Source organism: Mustela nivalis (assembly GCF_964662115.1).
Source record: "Mustela nivalis genome assembly, chromosome: 17".
In the NCBI taxonomy this organism is placed as follows: domain Eukaryota; kingdom Metazoa; phylum Chordata; class Mammalia; order Carnivora; family Mustelidae; genus Mustela; species Mustela nivalis.
The window spans coordinates 46,649,776-46,671,982 of NC_139036.1; the positions used below are offsets into that span (position 1 = coordinate 46,649,776).

The 22,207-nt window shown below is 47.7% G+C and overlaps 1 protein-coding gene across 2 annotated transcripts; it reads left to right on the forward strand.

Moving 5' to 3' along the window:
- The first annotated feature begins 666 nt into the window (after positions 1–666).
- Positions 667–13,337, forward strand: METTL2A (methyltransferase 2A, tRNA N3-cytidine). 2 transcript variants are annotated; one of them, XR_014304729.1, is made up of 10 exons: positions 667–810; positions 1,018–1,109; positions 2,779–3,137; positions 5,243–5,292; positions 5,581–5,641; positions 8,159–8,298; positions 10,064–10,170; positions 10,507–10,614; positions 11,542–11,607; positions 12,404–13,337. XR_014304729.1 is itself a non-coding variant. In XM_082706532.1 (9 exons), exons 1-9 carry the CDS (start codon positions 701–703, stop codon positions 12,604–12,606), a joined length of 1,188 nt encoding a protein of 395 aa, XP_082562658.1. In that variant the 5' UTR covers positions 667–700; the 3' UTR covers positions 12,607–13,337. The 2 variants fall into 2 exon arrangements, 1 of the variants encoding a protein (XP_082562658.1); XM_082706532.1 differs by lacking the exon at positions 10,507–10,614.
- The last annotated feature ends 8,870 nt before the right edge of the window (positions 13,338–22,207 follow it).

Consider the following 22,207-nt stretch of genomic DNA (forward strand, 5'->3'; position numbering starts at 1 on the left):
CTGGAAAACTGTCCTATTTCCTCAACCAGCTTGCTATTTTCCTTAAATTCTTCCGCCATCCGGTCTAAATGGACCTAAGGCACCCTTGACAATGAGACACCCTTAATTGTTAAAGTGGTTCAAGATAATTTCCCGTCTTAAAACTTGAGAGAAACTGGGAAACCTGCTAGAGGACCCCAGCATAGACAGGAGGCTCAAGTGCAATGCCTCCCCCACCCCTTTTTTTTTTTAGATTTTATTTATTTATTTATTAGAGACCGCGCACCAGCACAACCACGGGGGGGTGGGGGTAGCAACAGGCAGAGGGAGAAGCAGGCTCCCCACTGAGCAGGGAGCCAACCCCAGGACCTTGGGATCATGACCTGAGCCAAAGACAGACGCTTAGCCGACTGAGCCACCCAGGGATCCCTGTCTCCCACTTCCTTACAGGCCTGCACTACCTCCAGCCCCTTTGCGGGGAAGACAGAAAGCCAGCTAAGAGAAAATCAGTGGGCGAGCGCCCCTTCCCGGGAGAGCGCCTCCCAACTCAGGGCCCGCCCCCACAGGGCGGAGCTCCAGCTCCAACCTAGACCCGGGAGTTCAGAGCTGCCCCGCCCCTCCTTGCTCTTTTCCCGCCCAGATCCCGCGACTTCCGGAGGGGGCGTGGCCCCGCAGGAAGTTTTCGCGTGTCTGAAAGACAGGCATATCCGGCTCCGGTGTCATGGCGGACTCCCAGCCTGAGTGCGCTCCGGCTGCTGTCGGCGAGAAGCGGCAACAGTTTGGGAGCAGATTCCTGAGCGATCCGGCGCGCGTTTTTCACCATAATGCCTGGTAACCGCCCTGCCCCTCGTCCGATCTGCGGCTCGCCCTCTGTCCCGCATCCCCGTGTGCTCTGAAAATCCCCTGATCGCGGGCCACGAGTCCCGCTGCCCTGCTCGAGGCGCTGTCCTTCCACGGGAGAGGCGCTGCATGGCCAGAGACTTCTCCTGCCCGCAGCTGGAACGTGAGGCCCCTAAACTGCCCGTTTGATTTTCCCAGGGACAATGTGGAGTGGTCAGAAGAGCAGGCCGCCGCAGCGGAGAGGAAAGTCCAGGAGAACAGTACCCCGCGGGTGTGCCAGGAGAAGCAAGGTGCGCTTAGGTGGGCCCTCAGTGGTAACAGCAGCCAGCGTACTGTTCGAGGCGCTCTCCCCGAGAGGCTAGAGATCCTAGACCGCCAAGACTGTCCCCGAAGCCGGGGGTAGAACGGGAGGGGAGGGGATGGGTGAGGACGCAAAAGAGTTTCACCCTGAAATCTTGTTAGGGCGAAGAGGGAGTTTGGGTTTTGGCTTTATTTGAGAAGGAGTAACTGTATCTTGATTTTCTACCGATTAATTTTTAGCTAATCGACTAGACTATCCGAGCGCAACCGTGTGGTCACATGGCCAACTTAGAGGCTCTGCTTCGTCTATATGATTACACTTTTTTGGCTGAGGAAATGTGATTGAAGCTATATTCTAGCGATCAGATTCTCAGTTTATTCGGGGAGGGAGCTAATGAGTGGTGTGATGGCTGTGAGGTTTTAGAGCTTCTGCCAAGGAAAACTGGGTGAAGAGTGTAGGTAAGTGTGGCCAAAGAAAAAAGATCCTTCTGGAGAGGTGGGTGATTTCACTGCAAAATATCTCTAGATACTAAAACTAGGTCTGGCTGAGCCTATGTCTTATAAGACAATTTGCAAGTAGGACTTGAACTTGGGAGAGTAGTATCCCACAGTTCACTATAGCAATTAGAAGATTCCAGTTATAAAATATTCACCTTACATAGTTTGACAGAAACTAGATAGATCAAAGTAAGTTAGAGTTGAAAGGGATTTTGAAAATCATGTAGTCCAATATCCTCTTTTTACAGTTAAAGAAACTTGGACCACAGGACATTAAGTGCCTTACCCAGAGGTGAGCAGTTAGATAGTAGTAGGAGTGGAGAAACTAAAATCCGATTTCTTAGGTTTTGGGTGGGTTCCCTCCCCTCCCCCCGTTTCTACTACTCCCGTCAAGGCCCTGTATTGCAAAGAGAAAACTGAAGTCTAGGACTTGCCGGTGCCTTGATCACCTGAAGCTACAATGGAAACAGTCTACCTTTCTTAAGTCTCTCCTGTCCTCTCTCATCAGAACTCTATAATCATCTGAAGATATTTTTCCCTCTTCTCAGCATTTCTCCTTTCCTTTCAACCTTGTTCCCGTTTTTAGGATCTTTTAGTAGTATCAAATTCATTTCTTAGCTCCACATTCAATAAAAACCGCAGACAGAGGAGTGTATGTAAAGAAGAGCTGTGTGTCATTAATGCTTGAGTTCACATGGGGAATGACTGAAGAACCTGGAACATTTCACCTGTAAAAGAGAGGATTTAGAGGGGGAAAATAACTGCCCTTAAATACAAAAGACTTGTTCTGTGTGGCCATAAGAAATAGTAGGACTTTCTGACCAGAAGGTAGATTTTTTTTTTTTTTTTTTTTGCTTGTCAGAATTTTTTTTTTTCCTTAATGCTAGAATTTTCTAATAGCTAAGAGTCACCCAGAGATGTGGGTGAAGAATTGGTAGAAAGTTTCCTGGTAGAAGTTCCTCCCTAGATGGACAAGACTCAGAGGGAATTCAGATAGGGTAGGTGATTAGGACTACAAGGTTTCCAGCTCTGAGATTATGGCGCCACTTGACGATGCTTTTAATATAAAATGACACTCAGTGAAGCAGAATGACATTTGACATTAAGGGTACATAAAATACCAAGAGATGGGTTTTTAAATTCTTTCTTTAATATTTACAGTTGATTATGAAGTCAATGCCCACAAATACTGGAACGAGTTCTACAAAATCCACGAAAACGGGTTTTTCAAGGATAGACATTGGCTTTTCACTGAATTCCCAGAATTGGCACCTAACCCAAACCACAATGACTTGAATGATTGGCTCTCAGAGCACAAGAGGAGTGAAGTACCTGAAGGTAGGAGGAAAGAGGAGGGACCTGATTTTAAAACAGAAGAACAGCACACGTGTTCTTCAGATAGTCTTGGACATAAAACACAGATGCCTCCTTTGGAAGAAGATGTGACTCGGAAACTCAGTCACCTGGAAATCCGTGCCGATGAGTTCCCTGGGTCCTCAGCCACCTACAGAATACTTGAGGTAGGGGCGCCTGGGTGGCTCAGTGGGTTAAGCCTCTGCCTTGGGCTCACATCATGATCTCAGGGTCCTGGGATCAAGCCCTGCATCAGGCTCGTTGCTCAACAGGGAGCCTGCTCCCCCCCCCACCTGCTTGCGATCTCTCTCTCTCTCTCTCAAATAAATAAATAAACCTTTAAAAAAAACAAAAAAGAATACTTGAGGTAATCCCTCTCTGTTGTCCTGATAGTGGGGTTAGTGAGCCTGCTCTCTTGTACATGTGCTCGGCCTGGAGAGGCAGATCCCAAAAGTGATTCTTCCTGAAGACGCTGACTAGCACTGACCATTAGGTTGGCCTAGAAACACCTCCACTTTGGAACTAATGATATGCCCTGAATTCAGTCCAGATAGCTGGGTGTTGTGGCAGACAAAGGTAGGTCACCTGAGGTGCTGCTGGGAACGTCCTCTTCATCCGAACGTTGTATATTGCTCTACCGGCCACTGGAGGAGTCCTGCAGGGGATGGGGTCGGTTGGGATGGTGCCTGCTTCTCAGGCAGTGGAGAATTCTTGTCTTCTTAGTGTGCATGTTGGTGCTGAGGCCAGGCTAGACCTGGAAATGTGTCTGGGTAGCCACTGTAATGCAGATTTGTAAGTGGTGACTCTGCACTCCACCGGAGGCTGATTAGCCTTGGGGTTGAGTACTCTAGCCCTGGCCCTGTTCCTAATCCCTTCTCCTCCCCAAGCAGAAGGGGTCTTCTCCCTCTCTGTCTGCCTCACAGCGGTTATGAGAATTACATATATTAAGATATTGATGTAAAATGGCTAACAATAGTGCCTGGCATGTAGTAAGGCCTTAGTAAATGGACGCTGTCTTTTTGGGGTTTGGGGTTTTTTTTGTCTTTGTTTTTAAAGATTACATTCATTTATTTTAGAAAGAGGTCATGCGTGAACACAGGGGAGAAGCAGAGGGATAGGGAAAGGGAGATTATTTCTAGTGGACTCCACACTGAACACAGAGCCTGATGCAGGGCTCGATCCCATGACCCCAAGATCATGACCTGAGCTGAAACCAAGGGTCAGGTACCCAGTCCCAAATGGTTACTGTTATTAGGACACCCAGCACCATGTTTAGGACACTGTGACCCATGATCTCCTTTTCATGAATTTTTCTGCTAAGTCTGAGAAGGATGTTTCCAATAATGACACAGTGCCGTTCGGTAAGAAAATCTTTTATCTGCCCTCTGTCTTCTCTGCACCGGGAGCAGCTCTCCTGCCATAGCCCCTCATCCCCGGAAAATGTACACCTGTGCAGAGTTCGTCTCCACGCCCTCCTTGGTCAGGTGCGCCTCTCAGCTGTTGAGCCAATCACTGCAGCGGTGCTGAAAGCCCCAGAGACACTGACAGATGAGAGCCTAGCAGCTCGGCAGCCCCACGTCCCCTGACCTCTCTACTAGCTGCAGCTTCCAAACCAATGCGATTTCAACAGACATCAACACAGTAGCCAAGTTCATTGGGGCTGGGGCTGCCACGGCAGGGGGACTGGCTCTAGGGCTGGAATTGGGACTGTTTGGGAACCTCATCACCGGTCGTGCCCCCTCTCCCATGCCATTCTGGGTGTTGTCGTCTCAGAGGCCATGGGGCTCTTTGCCTGATGGTGGCCTTTCTCCTCTCCCATCATGGGGAGGAGCTGTCTCCGCCTCCCATCAGTCTTTCTGTGTCTCTTCTGCCCTGTATGTTCCTTTTCCTATACCTCTCAGGCAGCCTGGGGCAAGTGGTTGGCTCAGGATTTGACAGGCAAGACAAATAAATACTGTATCAATAAAAAAATATATATTTCATCTATAGGACCATTTGCTAAAACTCAAAAAGTAAGAGCAATCCATGCCCTTTTTTCCACATCAGCTCCCTTCTGCTATCCAGAGCCTTTGCTCTTGTCTTTTATGGCTACCTCTTTTTAAACTTCCTGAGGTCAAGGTCAGGGATTGTCATGGGTACTGTTCAACTGTGATCACTGTACCTTTCCTACTAATACAATTAGGCAAGATTATCTATGGTTGATTATTTATCTAGCGCTAGGGAATTAATTCTTTGGAAAGTCCTGTAACTAAAAGTTCATTTCTGTCTGCAGGTTGGTTGTGGTGTGGGAAACACAGTCTTTCCGATTTTACAAACCAACAAGTAAGTGTGTTGTAAAGTTTAACTATAGGACAGCACAGAGGAGAACGGGGTGTGTTGTTTCTCAAAACTTACTGCAACAGACTGGTAATAGTGGTTACTGGGAACCATGGGTGACAGGAGGTGTCAGTTTCTAAGTTATCTTTGTCATCAGGAAAATTGGTCAGCTTTAAACCCTGTTTGACTGCTAATATCTGATGCCTTTGATATTTTAACTTTGCTACACAGGAGAGAAAACAGAAATAATTCAGTTTCTAGTCTTAACTGTTCTGTTTTTTCTGCCCATTTCAGTGATCCGGGACTCTTTGTTTACTGTTGTGATTTTTCTTCCACAGCCATAGAACTGGTGCGGGTAAGTGCAATAGTTCCTGTCTGTAACTGTCTCTGATTAAAGAGGAAAGGGTCTCTTAAAAATCAAGGTCTCTAGCAACAGCTGGGAGTAGAGGAAAGAACCAAGCGTGAACCTGGAAGGTGTCACTGGCCGCTGTGGAGCGTCAGGCAGGTGTCCTGACCTCTGTAGACATAGGTTTTAAGTATTAAAATGAGAAGATTGTTTCTAGTCAGGGTTCTTTGAGTTACAAGTCACAGAAACACCTAGACCACCTCAATCAATGAAAGAGAAGGTCATAGAAGCCAAGGGCATAAAATGTAGCCAGGGCTGTCACTCAGCCCTGAAGAGGTGGCAGATACCAAGGCAGGTTGACTAGCTGGTGACATGTTACCATTCCCTCCTCTTCCTGTCACAGTAACTCCCTCAAGCTCATGGTTTTGTATCTGCCATAGCCCACAGCCCATTTGTCCTTTGTTCTCTTTACAGACCAGCTTTCCGTAATGGGGTTTTCACAGGATCCCGACATACCTGACCCTTACACATCTACCCCATTCAGGCATTCTCAGAACCTCACCAGAACGGCTCGTCCTCATTCCAAAGTCCCCAGAAAGAGTCTGATTGACCTGGCCAAGCTGGTAATCTACTTGCCCTGTTTGAATTAGCTGTGGCCAGTGAGAAGCGAAGTCACATTTTTGGAGAAGAGAGATACGGAAAGAGAAATTACCCTAAAATAAGTCGTTAGAATCATGTCTACTGTTCCTAGCACAGGAGCTCCAGAGTTGGTAACTCCAGGTCTTTCTGGAGTGAGTTACTTTTATGGATCTAGACCAGTTGAATATTGAGACTTCTCTTTAGTTAATTTTATTTATTTTTATCTTTGTTAATTTTAGGACAAAATATAAAGTTAAATTTTCCATATCCAATAGGTTTTCCTGGAGAATTCTGTGATCTGTGTAATATGCTATAGTTGGGTTGGGAGTTGTTTTAAATCATGCTTTTAAATGCTTTAAAAGTGTCGGTGTGTTTTCTCTCCTGATGAGATTTTTCTTTTTCCTTGTGGCCATTTACCTCCCTGAGCACTTTGCAATCCTCAAATCTAATTTTTGTGCATCAGAGTAAGAATAAAGAATAAAAGTAAAATAGGGGCACCTGGGTGGCTCAGTCATTAAGCATCTGCCTTCGGTTCAGGTCATGATCCCAGGGTTCTGGGATCAAGCCCCGCATCAGGCTCCCTGCTCAGCGGGAAGTCTGCTTCTCCCTCTCCTGCTCCCCCTGCTTGTGTTCGCTCTCTCACTAGGTCTCTCCCTGGCAAATAAATAAAATCTTTAAAAAAAAAAAAAAAAAAAAAAAGGAAAGAAAAGAAAAGAATAAAAGTAGAATAATCAAGAACATTCTTTCTTTCTTTCTTTTTTTTTTTTTTTTAAGAGACTGCAGGTGTGTGAGAGTGGGTGTGGAGGAGGCAGAAGAGAGATAGAGAATCCTCATGTGGACCCCAACACAGGGCTCCATCTCACAACCCTGAGATCATGACCTGAGTTGAGATCAAGAGTTAGATGCTTAACTAACCGAGCAACCCAGGCGCCTTCCCTCATTCATTCATTTATTTTTTAAAATTGAGTAAGCTATACCCTCAACATGGGCCTTGAACTCACGACCTTGAGATCAAGAGTCATTTGTTCTATCAACTGAACCAGCCAGGTGCCACTAAAACATTCCATTTTAAAGTACCAATTTTGGGGGGTGGGGGGCACCTGGGCGGCTCAGTGAGTTAAGGATCTGCCTTCAGCTCAGGTCATGATCCCAGGGTCCTGGGACTGAGCCACCACATCAGGTTCCCTGCTCAGCAGGGAGTCTGGTTTCCTTCTCCCTCTGCCCCTCTCCCCGGCTCATGCTCTCTCTCACGTGCACTCTCTCCCAAATAAATGAATAAAATCTTTAAAAAAAAAAAAAAAAAAAGACCAGTTGGGAGTCTGCTTCTCCCTCTGCCTCACCCCATGCTCTCTCACTCGCTCTTCTCTCTCCCTCAATAAAATCTTTTTTTTAAAAAAGTTTAAAAAAAATAAATAAAATGAATGGGGCGCCTGGGTGGCCCAGTGGGTTAAAGCCTCTGCCTTCAGCTCAGGTCATGATCCCAGTGTCTTGGGATCGAGCCCCACATCGGGCTCTCTGCTCAGCAGGAAGCCTGCTTCCCCCTCTCTCTCTGCCTGCCTCTCTGCCTACTTGTGATCTCTGTCAAATAAATAAATTTTAAAAATCTTAAAAATAAATAAATTAAATAAATACAATGAAAATGCCACTTGGATTCCACAGGCTCCTCCCTGGAATTGTTGGGCGTTCTTAGCCTTTGAGTCAGAATGCACGCCTTCATGATTAGGGCGATAACCCTCGGCAGCCACAGTTACACTTAAAGCAAGATAAGCTTTCCTTCCAGCTGGGGGAACATTTTTGTGTGTGCGTGTGTGTGTGTGCGCGCGCACGCGCGCGCGTGTGTGGTGTGTGTGTGAATATTTTCTAACCTGTGGTCTTCCAATTGTGCAGACAAATTCAGCATATGATCCTCGTCGGTGCTTTGCGTTTGTTCACGATCTGTGTGATGAAGACGCGACTTACCCGGTGCCCGGGGGTAGCCTCGATGTCATCATCCTCATATTTGTTCTCTCGGCGGTCGTTCCAGACAAGTAAGTTTTGGGTCCCTTAACCAGTAGTGTAACAAAAACGAAGCTCGGGTCAGGGACCTTGATACCAGGGTTGGACCCCGAGTAAGCAGGGTGATCTGATGGGCCTGTCAGAGCGATGCAAGTGCCTCACCCCTTTTCCTGAACCTGTATGCCTGTAAACCTCTGCCTGCTGGCGGTGTGCCACAGCTGTTAGATACCATCCCCTTGTCGGCTTTTTTATTTTTCTTTAGGATGTTATTTTTAAAGGGCACCTGGGTGGCTCAGGTGGCTAAGCGTCTGCCCTAGGCTCGGGTCATGATCTCAGGGTCCTGGGAGCAAGTCTCGCAGTGGGCTCCCTGCTCAGTGCGGAGTCTGCTGCTCCCTCTGCCTCTCCCCATCCCACCCCCTCCTGTGATGTCTCGCTCATTCTCTCTCTCTCTCTCAAATAAATAACTAAAATCTTCAAAAAAAAAAAATAAATAAGCCTATAACATGTTATTTTTAAGTAATCTCTAAACCCAGCGTGGGACTCAAACCCACAACTCTACGATCAAGAGCCACACACTCTACAGACTAAACCAGCCGGCTTCCCCTTGTTGGGCTTTTCAGATGCTTTCAGTAAAGCAGGCTTATTAACACAATTTATAGTGAAGCCTTACTCAGGGGTTCCTTTATGTTTAAGCTCTTTGGAAAACCACAGTATAGGGGAATTCCGTAAGATCAAGTTCAGGTGAAACGAAAGTCAGTTCCTAAACCCTGCTTCCTGGACATGGGGGAGCCAGCTGTCCTGATGAGATACTGTCCTCAGGAAGCAGCGTCAGCCAGAGACCCAGAGGAATGAGCAGTTGTCTCTGTCCCACATTTCCTTGAGGCGAGCACTGAGTCATCTGACCTAACAGGGATATTGTGAGCGTGCAAATAGGCAGGTGCAGGACAGCCCAAAAGGCCAGGTGTGGTTCTAAATGCTCGTAACTGCAGAGGTCTCGGGGCACCTGGCTGACGCAGTCGGTAGACCACACAACTTTTGATCTCAGGGTTGTGAGTTCAAGTTGACAGTAGAGTTTGATAGCTAAAATATCAGTAGAAGTTTAAATGCTACAGACTTAAAAGCTGACATGGACTGAAGCAAAACATTAAAGTTAAAACTCTTGATTCGATATTTAAGTGGGCTTTGTAGCATTGATACTTGGACGTTAGTATAGCCGAAACCAGCACTGGGCCTGCGTGTGTGAATCGTGTAATCAGAAGGTAGAGCGCTCTGCCCGTGGCACCCGTTCGCCTACTGACTCACCGTGTAAATTGTGAGTGCTTGAGGTTTCGTCTTCATTTAACAAATGGAAAGGTGCAGTCTGTGCCTTCGGAGCACTCAGGCCCTGGGGGCAGACGGGTGAGTCAGCTCACTAGCAATCCTCACCGCAGATTCTTAGGGCTGGGCCCTGAGAGCCCCGGAAGCACAGAGCAGGGTAGCTTCCCCATGAGGCCATCCCAGAAGGAAAAGGAAGGGAACCAGCCGCAGAGTATGGAAGTTGGAGCCCTCCAGTAGAAGCAGGTTATTCTCAGGCCTCTGCATATGGAAGGGAGTGGGTCAAAGCCATGTCCGTGAGCGGACAGCAGAAGGCACCTGAGAAGCAGAGTGTGTGCTCCCATGTCGCCGAAGCGAGGAGCGGAAATGTCGGGGCGTGTGTGTGTCAGGGTGAGGAAGTCCGCTGGCTGTTCCAGGCACGCTGCAAGGAAGAGGAATGTTGTTCTTGAGGAGACCTGGTCTTCATTCTCTGTTGGCCCGCAGGATGCAGAAGGCTATCGGCAGGCTGAGCAGGCTGCTGAAGCCCGGAGGGATGATGCTTCTGCGAGACTACGGCCGCTACGACATGGCGCAGCTTCGGTTTAAGAAAGGTATTTTACTGCTATAACCAAAGCAGCAGTTGTGCCATCAGACCAGACCTGTAAGTCAGTGAAATCACATAGAAACTCTAGAATTAGAGCTCCTTATATAAAACCACCTAATGCATGATGAGAGTGGTATGTTTTTGAAGACTGGTGCCCTCTAGGTATTGGAGGGATCCCTTAACCAAGACAGCTACTTTCAGAATAGCCACCTTGGGGAAAAGATTTGATTACATAAGTAATTTTTAAACGTGGCGTGCCCAAGGTGCCATTCATAAATTGAAAGACAAAACATTTCCGTGTCTAGAACAGATGAAGACTTAGTTATTATCTCTGCTCTTCAAGGGCCTCTTGGCAAATTGATGAGGAGATCGGCCTCCCACCCAAAACAACAGGAAGGAAAATTTTAGAGTTGATTCACCGAAGGGCAGATTCAAGTGGCCAGAAACAAAGGTAACAAATCTTAAGAGTGAGATAACCACTTCTTAAACCTACTGCTGGCCATTTCACAGAAGGAGATGTACTTTTCTATTACTGGTAGAAATAACATGTTGTTAAATGGTGTTTGGGTTTTGTGTTTGTTCTGTTCCGTTTTGTTTTTTTAAGCACACTGGTGTTATCTACTCAGTCTAACAGTCCTTTGGGGAATTACTCAAGAACTAGCTCGTAATGTGGGTTTAGGCAAAGTCTTCAAAACAAAGTGAATGCCTCTGCGGAACGGGGGCATCGCGCCTGCCGCGTGAGGCAGACCCCACACCAGTGGTCCTGCGGGGAGGGGTCTCCATCCTGCCTTCCCAGACGAGAAAAGCAGAGTGCGGGGTAACTGTCTCCAACTGGCTCGCACGTACAAGAGTGGCTGGGGAGGAATGAGCAAAGCAAGTGAGATTATAGTGACGTCCCAGAGGCGTAGGATTACCTAGCAGGCTGGTAAGCTGACGTTAGGTCAGAGGCCGTGCTGGCTGAGGGGAGGGCACGTGGACCGGACCCGGGAGTGTGTGGCCGTGTGGAGAGACGTGGGGAACGGTCGCAGTGGCTCAGGTTTCCTCCCTGTCGGTCTAGCTACAGTCTGTGGCTTTGATCGATCGACTGATTTTTATTTTGTTTCACAAAGAGTCTGTGGTATTTATTGAATGCGGGAGGGGGCAAAACATTTGCGGCATGAACCGGCTCTAGACGAGAAGGCTGAGGCCCGCGGGACGGAGCACTGGGGTTTGAGCGCCTCCTGGGGCTGCCCGTGTCCACAGCACGAGCCTGCAGGTGCCCAGCGTCACTAGGAAAGTTCTCTGCCCAAGAAATCGGTGTCAGTGCTACACATGGGATTGGCCGTGAGCATCAAAGAAGCCCTGGAAAGTTTCTGATTTTTATCACCTCGCTTCGCAGGTCAGTGTCTGTCCGAAAGTTTCTATGTGAGAGGAGACGGCACCAGAGTTTACTTCTTCACACAAGGTACAAAAACGCTCCTCTTTACATGCGCCAGTGTCCCCCAGACACCAGCTTGGACATTGCTCCGTTCCCCCTCAGAGGGAAGACTGGGGGGCCCCTCCCGCCTTTGGCAGCCTTTTCTTGCCGTTCAGCCCCCTGCACTCAGCCGCCCGGGACCCGCTCCCTGCTTCCAGGAGCCTTCCGCCCTCCGCAGGGCCCTTCTGCTGTCTCCTCTTCCTCCCTGTCACTCTGCCCCAAACAGGAAAGCTGTCCCTTTTTGCGAGACTTCAGTGCAACTGGTGTCACCCTGCAGACTGAGTCGTCCTATAGGTGCTTGGAGCCAGGCCTGTGCTCCCCGGCTCCAGCTGTAGCCCAGAATGGCTCTCCTCGGCGGCCAGCCCTGCCTCCCATGCCCACTGCCATTCTGGGACCCTTTATTGTGTTGCTTGTGGAGCCCTGGGTCAAAGTGGCAGAACCTCTCCCCTTAAAAAGTGGCTTTGTTATTACATTTGTGTAGATTTTTGTATGTCATCTTAAGGTGTCCATAAAGCCCTTCTGGAACATTCCTCCCCTGAGCTGACTTTTCAGCTCTCCCTCTGGATATCAAGCTGCCCTTCCCAGATGGTTTGGGTTCCCCCATTTAAATGCGAGCTCCTTGCTGTTACCAAGCTGCTACTGCACTTATAAATAAACAGCTCGGCTCAAGCCACTTGAAAAATATAAATAAAAATGGTCTCACAGAGCTCCATTAAACATAGGAAGTGGTAGACAATGTTTTTTCTTCAGCGGGAAGTACATAAACATCTCTTTTCCAAACCAGAGGAGCTGGACACGCTTTTCACTACCGCTGGACTGGAAAAGGTTCAGAACCTGGTGGATCGCCGATTGCAAGTGAACCGAGGGAAGCAGCTGACAATGTACCGGGTTTGGATTCAGTGCAAATACCGCAAGCCTCTTGTGTCTGGTGCTGGCCCAGAGCCACCCGTTCCTGACAGGATACTGAGTTCATCGGCGGTTTTTTAAGAAAGAACATTCACAAACGGTGTCTCGTTGATCTTATAAAGTTCAAGGATTCAGACTTGAACCTTGAACCTCGAACAGATCTTTTTTTTTTTTTATTCTAATAATTGCCCTTATTTGTGAAGCTCTTTACTATATACTTTCCTCAAGGTTTTGTAGGGGTTTTTTTTCTTTTTCTTTTTTCTCTTTCTATTTCTTTAAGTAGGCTCCGTGCTTGGCATGGAGCCCATCACCGGGCTTGAACTCACGACCCTAACATTAAGACCTCAGTTGAGATCAAGAGTCGGATGCTTGACACTGAGCCACCCAGAGGCTCCCTCAGAATCTTCCTTGCCATTTTGTAATTTATCATAACTAAAATGGTCATGGAAATGATGAACTTAAAGGAATCAAGAATTTATTATATATGAATATAATAAATCAAGACATTATTATGTATCATCAATAACACGTCACTTGACTATGAGTCCCATTAAATTATTTTAGAGTTCAGATACATAGGCTAGCCAGTTGATACATACAAAAGGTCAATAAAAGTTTCATTCAATGAGAAGCACATCAAGAAGAACCATCTTTCTTTGGATAAAAACACTGCTTTAAAGAGTGTCAAAATGAGTCCTTGTGTATTTATTTGGTCATGGTTTCCACTTAACCTTAGTTCTGTGGAATTTTAAGCACTGTTTCCTTTATAACGTCTTTATAAGAAATTAAAAGAATCTTGACTTTTAGCAAAATTGTCTCTCTTTTTTTTTTTTTTAATTGTGCTCCTAAATGTTTGACACAAAAGGCATTGAGAGAACTTTAAGGATTGAGAGAGAAAGAGAGTAGAGGTGGGAGAGTTGGGGAGGGGGCAGAATCTCAAGCCAGCTCCCCACTGAGCTCAGAGCCTGAGGTGGGGCTCGATCTCACAACCATGAGATCATGACCTGAGCCAAAATCAAGAGTTGGATGCTTAACTGAGCCACCTAGACGCCCCTGATAATTTCGAATTTAAAAGTAACCAGTTACCAAGAATATTACAAGAATAGGCCATTTTCTTCTGAATCTTTTAAGATTAAGTGGGTTGCAAGGCGATGTCCCAACACTCCTGCATATTTTAATGTGTAATTCCCATAACTGAAGATGTTCTATATCACCAAATAAATCCATCAGAAGCAAAAATAAACCTGAAAACACTACCATCCACAGATTTTCCCAATGAGCCCAATAATACCTTGTATCACCAGAAAAATGTTGCACTTAGTTGTCCTGTCTCCGTCTCCTATAGTCTGGAACAATCCACATTTGTTTCAATGACCTTGACCTTTGAAGATTACAGGCTGTTTTGCAGACTGTCCCTCAGGTTGGATTTGTTGATGCTTTTCTCAGGGTTTGGGTTCCAGTTACACATTTCTGGCAGGAATATCAGTGGTGCTGTGCTCCTCCTGCTACATCCTATTGAGGTAATATAATTTTGAATTACTCTGCTGGTGGTAACCTCACTTAATGGAGGTGGTATCTACTGGGTTTCTCTGAAAAGTTACTAAAAAGCTTCATGTGTGCTTTGAAATAGGGTAGATAACCCATTCCTCATCAAACTTTGCCCCCTAGTCTGTGTTGCAATTTCTTGGCTGAATTACCACTATAGTGGTAGCCTGTGAGTGTCTCCTAATCCTGTCATTCTTTGTATATTTATTGGTTGGCATTCTAGAAGGAAAGCTTTCTCTTTTTTTCTTTTTTCTTTTCTTTTTTTTTTTTTTTTTTTTTTCCTGCATCAAAAAACCACATTGGGGCGCCTGTGTGGCTAAGTGGGTTAAGCCACTGCCTTCAGCTCAGGTCATGATCTCAGGGTCCTGGGATCGAGTCCCGCATTGGGCTCTCTGCTTGGCAGGGAGCCTGCTTCCCTCTCTCTCTCTGCCTGCCTCTCTGTCTACTTGTGATCTCTCTCTGTCAAATAAATAAATAAAATAAAATTTAAAAACCACATTTATTCACATTTATTCAAAGAAAAAAAAAATGACAAGATGTCCATCCCTTGGCTCCCTTTCCTCCCCACTCCTGTCCCTCTTCAGTCCCCCAGACTGAACCCTGGGTAGCAGAGCAGGACAGCCCCTAAGATGAGGTCAGCAATATTGAGGGGCATCTCCTCAATGGAGGTGTTGTAGAAGGTCTCGCTGTCTCGAAGAATCCTCCTGGCTTCTGTCACCATGATGATAGCCACACCCTTATGGCCAAATAGTCTACCAGGACTGATTCTGTGGGTAATAGCTTTCCCTACTGGTAGGAATGTCCTAGTTGGTGACTAAAGAAACCTGCTGCACATCCATGCCTCTGGCCTAGGCCAGGGGAGAGGACACGTCAGCAGGAGAATGAGAAGGGGACACAGTCTATCCAGAAGGGACTGAAGTGTGTGTAGGCAGCCAAAGGAAGGCAAAGGAAAAGAGCCATCCCCTCTCCCTCAACCTCAAGCACAGATTTTATTCCAAGTTGCTACTAGGAAAGCTTTCTTTATTCTTGGACTCAGATTTCTGTTTTATTTAATGATCATTATACATACTATCATTATTTTGGTGCTCATGTTACCTCAGATTGGGCCAGTGGGGGCCCCTTCAAAGCTTCTGTGACCTTGTGACTGACTCCCCATTGTTCTTTGAGCACAGATTGTTCCAGGCTCATCTTCCCATTTCTCTGCCCCGGTCTCAATCTGCCATTTCACCCAAGGAGTTCTGGTTTCTTTTAGTGCAGAAAGGTATTTAGAAACCAAGCTAAGAGTGCTCGTTGCTTTTGGGGTGTTCCTGTTCCCAACGCCCCTCAGTGGACGGAGCTCGGGGATATTTGCATGTATGTGCACACACGCATACTTGCGTCTGTATTTCTGTACTTAAACATATATCCGTTCAGATCAGTGCCTTCGGTGCAGATCCAACACCACAAGCTTTCTTCTAGCTGTTATTCTTTTCTGTACTTGAAGTTTCTTTATCCAACAATCCCGAACTCCCAGGACCCTCAATACGTTGGACCAGTGCCCTCATATGTCACGTTCTCCCTTTGCCACCACTCATACATGGAGGCCGCGTCAGCTCTCGGGTTCTGACACCCCACTCCAAGTCACTATAGCCAGAGCTCCCTGCCTCTCGGAGACACTCTCCTCATCTGCCCCGGGTCCAACGCCCCCGCCCCCAAACACACCATCCTTCTACCCTTGCACTAACACACACCTTGTTTAGCTTCATTCGTGACTTTTATAGGGGGGAGGAAGGGAGCATCCCACCTCTTCCATCACACGGAATGTACTCAAAACTACGGAAGACCGAGTGACCGGGATGGTATTTCATTTATCTTTTGGAAGGAAGAACAGATATATTAAATGATCCACTAAAACCTTCCTTTGGCATCTCTGAGGCACTTCAAAGTAACAGGAAGAGGTTTTACTCCATCTTCGGGCCACCGGGTTTGGGCTTCGGGCTTAAAGTATAAAAAAATGAGCCTCTTCCTGCCTGTTGCTCTCTTTTCTTCTCTGTCACCTGCTAAGCTCTCTTCCCTTCCTCTCTGACTTTTTAATCTGTCAAGCTACCTCAAACTCTGTAAGGGACTCGGCATAACTTTTTAGCCTCGGAATCACTAGTAATGGTCAGAGGAAAATTAACTATGGTCCGGGGAAGATGAGAGTATGGCGGGGCACGTGGGTGGTTCAGTCGTTAAGCAGCTGCCTTCGGCTCAGGTCATGATTCCAGGGTCCCAGGATCGAAGCCCACATCAGGCTCCCTGCTCAGTGGGAAGCCTGCTTCTCCCTCTCCTGCTCCCCCTGCCTGTATTCCCTCTCTCGCTGTGTCTCCTCTCTCTGTCAAATAAATAAATAAAAATCTTTAAAAAAAAAAAAAAAGAGAGAGAGAGAAATGATTAGAGTATGACTTTGGTGCCACTCAAAAACACATAGACCGTCCAAACAATAGGTCTGACTCCCAAAAGTATCACTTGGTATTCTTTTTTTGTTGTTGTTTAATATAGTCAACAAGCAACGTTACGTCAGTTTCACGTGTATAACATAGTGATTCAACAGCTCTACGTTATGCTGTGTGGAGCTCCAGATGTGAGCATACGCGACAGTCCTCTAGTCCCATTGACTCTGTTCCCAAGGCTGTGCCTTCATTCCCCCTTCTTCACTTCTGTCCTCCCCATCCGGCAACCCCCAGTTGGTACTTTGTATTTTCAGGTCTGATCTCTTGATATTCTTGGTGCAAGAAAAATGCTGCGCTGGCTGGGAAGGCAGCTCCACGTGTGAAGCTGCTCAGGAAGTTATGTGGTTTAGATTCGGGTCGAATGGAGAAGTTTCTGAAACCTGCTGCTCTGCCTACGTAGTCGTAATTTGGCTGAGGAGATAAATTTGATGGTGTTTGGAAAATGAATAACGGTTTAATTTGAGTGCTCTGGAACCAGGGAAGTAAAGCCACGGTGGTGAAGGTGGCACCCAGGGTCAGGCACCTGGAGAGTGCCAGCTCTTGCCCCGTGAACCCATTCATCGCCGGGACCTCATCTGCTCATCCGTAGGCTTCATCCTGAGCCTGGCCTCTAAGGACATGGCCACACCTCTGCTTTGCGTTGACTCCATGACCCGCCTTCTGGTCAGTTCACTCTCTTGGGCTCCCACAGGCAAATTAAGGCCTTGGAAACTTAATCAGGAAAAGAAAAGCTGATGTATTAAGACATTCTACTTTCTACTTTTCTCCAACTGATTCCTACCTTTACTATGTTATTTTAGTAAAAGCGGGGAGTTGTATCTGTGGCTTAAAAGATGAGCCCGGGGCAAACTGCTTCTTTCACTCTATTCACAAAGGTCTGTTCTCTGGTTTGTGGCTTCAGCTGCTATTTTCAGAGCCCAGGTGCACTGATGCGTCGCCGGCTCTTTCCTACGCTTCTGAAGCTGGCGTGCAGGTTGATGTGGGGACCTTGGGGAGGTGGTAGAAGAAGCCCTGGCAGTAAGTTTCACGGGTAAAAACACTGCAGCGGTGCGCCGTGGCCAGCTCACGTCATTTCCATAAATTTCTAGGTCCAGGATTGGACATTGTCTCACCTGTAGTCAGTGGAACCCAGTGTGTGACCAAGTCACGGAGCAAATAGCCACAGTCAGATCCCGGGCCCCAGCAGCAGGGACCTGAGACACAGAAGCCAGTAGCCTCCATGAAGGCTCGAAGTACGCAGCTTCACCCCAAGGTGAGCCTCCAAATTGCATTCAGCACTTCATTCCCCACCTTCCTTCCTCGGAGTTTGGATTTCATCATTCAAACTTAAAACACCCGGGGGCACCTGGGTGGCCCAGTCGGTTAAAAGTCCAACTCTTGATTCTGGCTCAGGGCGTGATCTCAGGGTTGTGAGATCAAGCCCCCCATTGGACTCACATGCTGGGTGTGGAGCCTACTTAAGATTCTCTCTCCTTCTCCTTCTGCCCCTCGCCCACAAAATCATAATAAAAATAAAATAACTTACATTCTTGAATTTAAGTCAAATGCTTAAATCCCTGAGCCACCCAGGGTGGTATTTTTTTTTAAATATTTTATTTATTTATTTGACACAGAGAGAGAAAGAGGGATCACAAGTAGGCAGAGAAGCAGGCAGAGAGAAAGAGGGAAGCAGGCTCCCCGCTGAACAGAGAACCCGATGCGGGGCTCGATCCCAGGACCCCAGGATCATGACCTGAGCTGAAGGCAGAGGCTTTAACCCACTGAGCCATGCAGGTGCCCCCAGGGTGGTATTTTTTTAAATAAATATATTTCTATATTAATTATATTATATATACATATATATTACATATATAAGTATATATATATATAAAATGAGGGACAGTTGGATGGCACAGTGGGTTAAGCATCCAACTCTTGGTTTTGACTCAGGTCTTGACCTCAGATTCATAAGGTCGAGCCCCATGTTGGGCTCTGCACTCAGTGCAGAGTCTGCTTGGATTCTCTCGCCGTCTCCATCCGCCTCTCCCCACCCTGTGCTGTCTCTCTCTTTCTCTAAAAAATGAATACATCTTTTAAATAAATAAATACAGTGAAAATGAAAGAATCTTATAAGTTCTAGCTGGATGCCATCACTGCCCAAAGGCTCTGAACCCTAAGAAACCTAGAAACACCACAGCAAACACAGCAGTCACAGCTGTCTTGGAGCTCACATTTGGTGGCAGAAACTCCAAAGAGGCCCATGATACAGGCGGGCAGGTGCCGGGCAGAAGTGGCCAGGTAGACCGAGGGAGAGGCGGGGAGTGGAGCGGAAAGTGCCCTTGGAGATGGGGGTCTCCTGGAGAAGGGGACTTCCCTCCTGCCTGTCTGTCCTTCTAGGCAGAAGGACTAGCCACCGCACAGGCAGGAGGACTGCAGAGGCCTCCCACGTTCCTCACCCCACAGCATCCGGAGTTGCGTTGCTTGCTCTTGTAAATGTATCTGCCTTCAAACACATTTTGATGAGAGTATTACCCAAGTGCACTGTGTACTAAGAAATGAGTAAGAATGATTACCTGTCTCCTCCTGACCCTCATGTCCAGGGTCTGGATTCTTCTCGGTTCATCCAGGAGCTATTAAAATTATGAAGCTTGGGCGCCTGGGTGACTCAGTGGGTTCAGCCTTTGCCTTCGGCTCAGGTCATGATCTGAGGGTTCTGGGATCGAGTCCCACATCGGGCTCTCTGCTCGGTGGGGAGCCTGCTTCCCCCTCCCTCTCTCTGCCTGCCTCTCTGCCTATTTGTGATCTCTCTCCCTTTCTCTGTCAAATAAATAAATAGAATCTTTAAAAAAAAAATTACGAAGCCAGCCCGACTCACAAGAACCTGGCACATAAGCCAGGATTATTGATCTTGACCTTAAGCATGACTGAAAGGCGAGGGGACTCCCCCCAGGAAAGGAAGCTACTTGAGAAACTGAAGATCAGAAGTTCATGGTTAAGAATACACTAGAGCCCAGGAGTCAGGTGGCCTCAAAGTTCCCGGCAAACCGAGGTCCTACACGCCCCCCCCCCATGAGCTGCTGCTGAGCGGATCTGCGAGCACGTTAACAGGCATTTGTTTAGACCTTAATACTCTTTAAAAAGCTTTTCATATGATTTAATCCTCACAGCACCCCTGTGAAATCTAAGTGTAATTATCTCTATTTTACAGATGAGGAACTCCGATGTTTGAGGGGGGGGGATACGTGGTTTACCGAGGTCAGACGACAAGTGTTAATTGTAAGGTAATTAGCCTAAGATTAAGGAGGGGTGTTTTGATATAAATGGTATTTGACATAGTGCCTGGGTTTAAACATTCTTGGCTCCAGCCTACTGCGCCTGTCTGGAAAATGCTCCACCTGCTCAGAGGTCAGCCCCGCAGCCTGCCATGTGCGGGCAGAGGGAGGAGAAAGGGTACCGGCCCCCCTCTACCCACCCACCCCCAAGGAAAAATAAAACAGCGCAACTCTCAGAAGGGTCCCACGATTATGGAGGGGCCACGAAATCAGCTATGGCGATTGTGTTGGTTTGACAACATGGTACAATTTGCAACATTTTCATGAAAAGAGAGAAATGTAATCCGCCACCTTGACCCTGTGCTCGGGGCCTGTCTGTGAGCCTCCTGGGGCGCAGGGAGAACCTGTGCCTTATCTTCCCGGGAGGGGGCCGGCAGCAGAGGCCGGGTCCTGTTCTGTCTCGCCAGCCAAAATCAGAGGGGCCCAGTAAGGCTCACTGCTCTCGCTGTTACCCTCTGGAAATTCTTGGTAAGTTTTAACAAAGGGCCCTGCAAATTGCTTAGCCAGTCTTGCTGTTGCTTCCTCCTTGCTCCTTCTTCCTCTCTCTCTCTCCTTTCTTAGGAAGGAGTGGTGTTCTCTTGACTTACTTGACCCTTCCCACCTGTCTGCGGACCCTCGGCTGCTCTGGGTAGGGCCCTCTTGACCGGGGCAGGACCCCTTGCCCGCCCTCTGCCCTTCCTGCCTTTCTAAGCTCCTTCTCCATTCTCCTGTCAAGCAGGCTTTCCAGACAGGCCATGCCCAGACCCCTCAGGACTTGCTGCTCCTGCCCTCAGGGCCCTGCGTTTTGTCCATGACTTGTGTCTTCTCCTGACCCAGATTTCAACTCAAATGTCCCCTGACTCGTGAGAGTCCTTCCCTGCTGACACCCTTTACCAGGGTCACCACCACCCCCTAGAGCCCTCTCTCCCGGCCCTCAATCCTACCACATCATGTGGCTTTATCTTCCTCCTGACATACAGCATTGCTCTTAATGTTTTATTATCTGCCTCCTGCCTCTCTACTATGATACGACCTCTTTGGGGTCAGGATTTTGTCTACTTTGATCACAACTGTGTCCTCAGTACCTACAATGATGTCCGGTACATAGAATGTGCTCAGTGAATATTTCTCAGGTGGGTGGGAACATTGAATGTCACCCAGGAACTGGGTCCCTAGAGCATGTCACCAAAGTGAAGAAGAGTTCGATGCTGTCATTTCATCCAGCAAGGAGTAGTGTGTCTGGAGATGGAAGCCCCGAGGCTGTGGATGGAAGGAAGGTGCCCCCTAAACTTCTCTCAGAAACCAGCCATCCCTGCGAAAGAGTAGCGAGCAAGAGCCACTAAGGGAGCAAGGCTGCCCAGCTCCCAAGACAAGGACCAGTCAGAACGGTTTAAAGGTACAGAAACAGGCACCTGGGTGGCTCACTCGGTTAAGCATCCAACTCTTGGTTAGATGCTCAGGGTCCTAAGATCAAGCCCCGCGTGGGGTCCCCTACTCAGCGAGGAGTCTGCCTTAAGATTTCTCTCCCTCCCCCTCTGCTCCTCTCCCCACGCATGTGCATTGTCTCTCCTCTAGAAAATAAATAAATCTGTTTAAAAAACATAAACAGCTGTAGGGAAACTGGCCAACTTGCCCCGTGACACAGAGAAACCAGCACAGTGAACGAACAAACGAGGTGGTCCGCTTTGAATCGCCAGAAGCCACCCATACTTGGATAATTCCCTAATCTGTGTCATAAGCTAAGGCTCTCACTTGAGCCTTGAATTAGTTTATCTAAAGGCCTCCTAGACCTCTCCACTGGAAGGCCTTTGGGCACCCCTAACTCCCAAGTGTCCAGAACAACTCATGAGAGCGCAGACAGAGGGTGAGATGCTGGAGTCACTGTTGGGTCAGTTCTCTGTGCCATCTTGGCCCAGTTACTGGATTCCCCTGAGTCTATCTCCGCAACTGTGACTTGGATTTAAGTGAGAGAATACACATGATCTGGCAGCCCTGGTAGCCCCATCACACAAACCAACTCCTCGCAGGGAACAGCGTCAGACGCCAGCTTCAGTGGGCTGTTCTGCTCTTAAAGACTCCTTCGTGTAAGGTACGTGTCATTCTGTGCTGTTTATTTAGTAGTCGTATCAATGCTTTGTCCCTCGGCCTGGAGAGAATAAACGTGTTGTTGTGTGAGTGTGTATGAGATGGTGGCAGGAGCACTAATCTATGTTTCTTCCCTAAGGTCCCAAAGAGCTGTGACGAAGAAGAGGTAAGACCTTCAGGCTTTTAACAAATTTGGGGTATTTGCCCTTAGTCAAGGCCAGCTTCTCCATTAGGTACAGAGCACATTCTCTAGGGCACAGTGCCTCTGGCCTGTGATACCTCGGGGGCCCT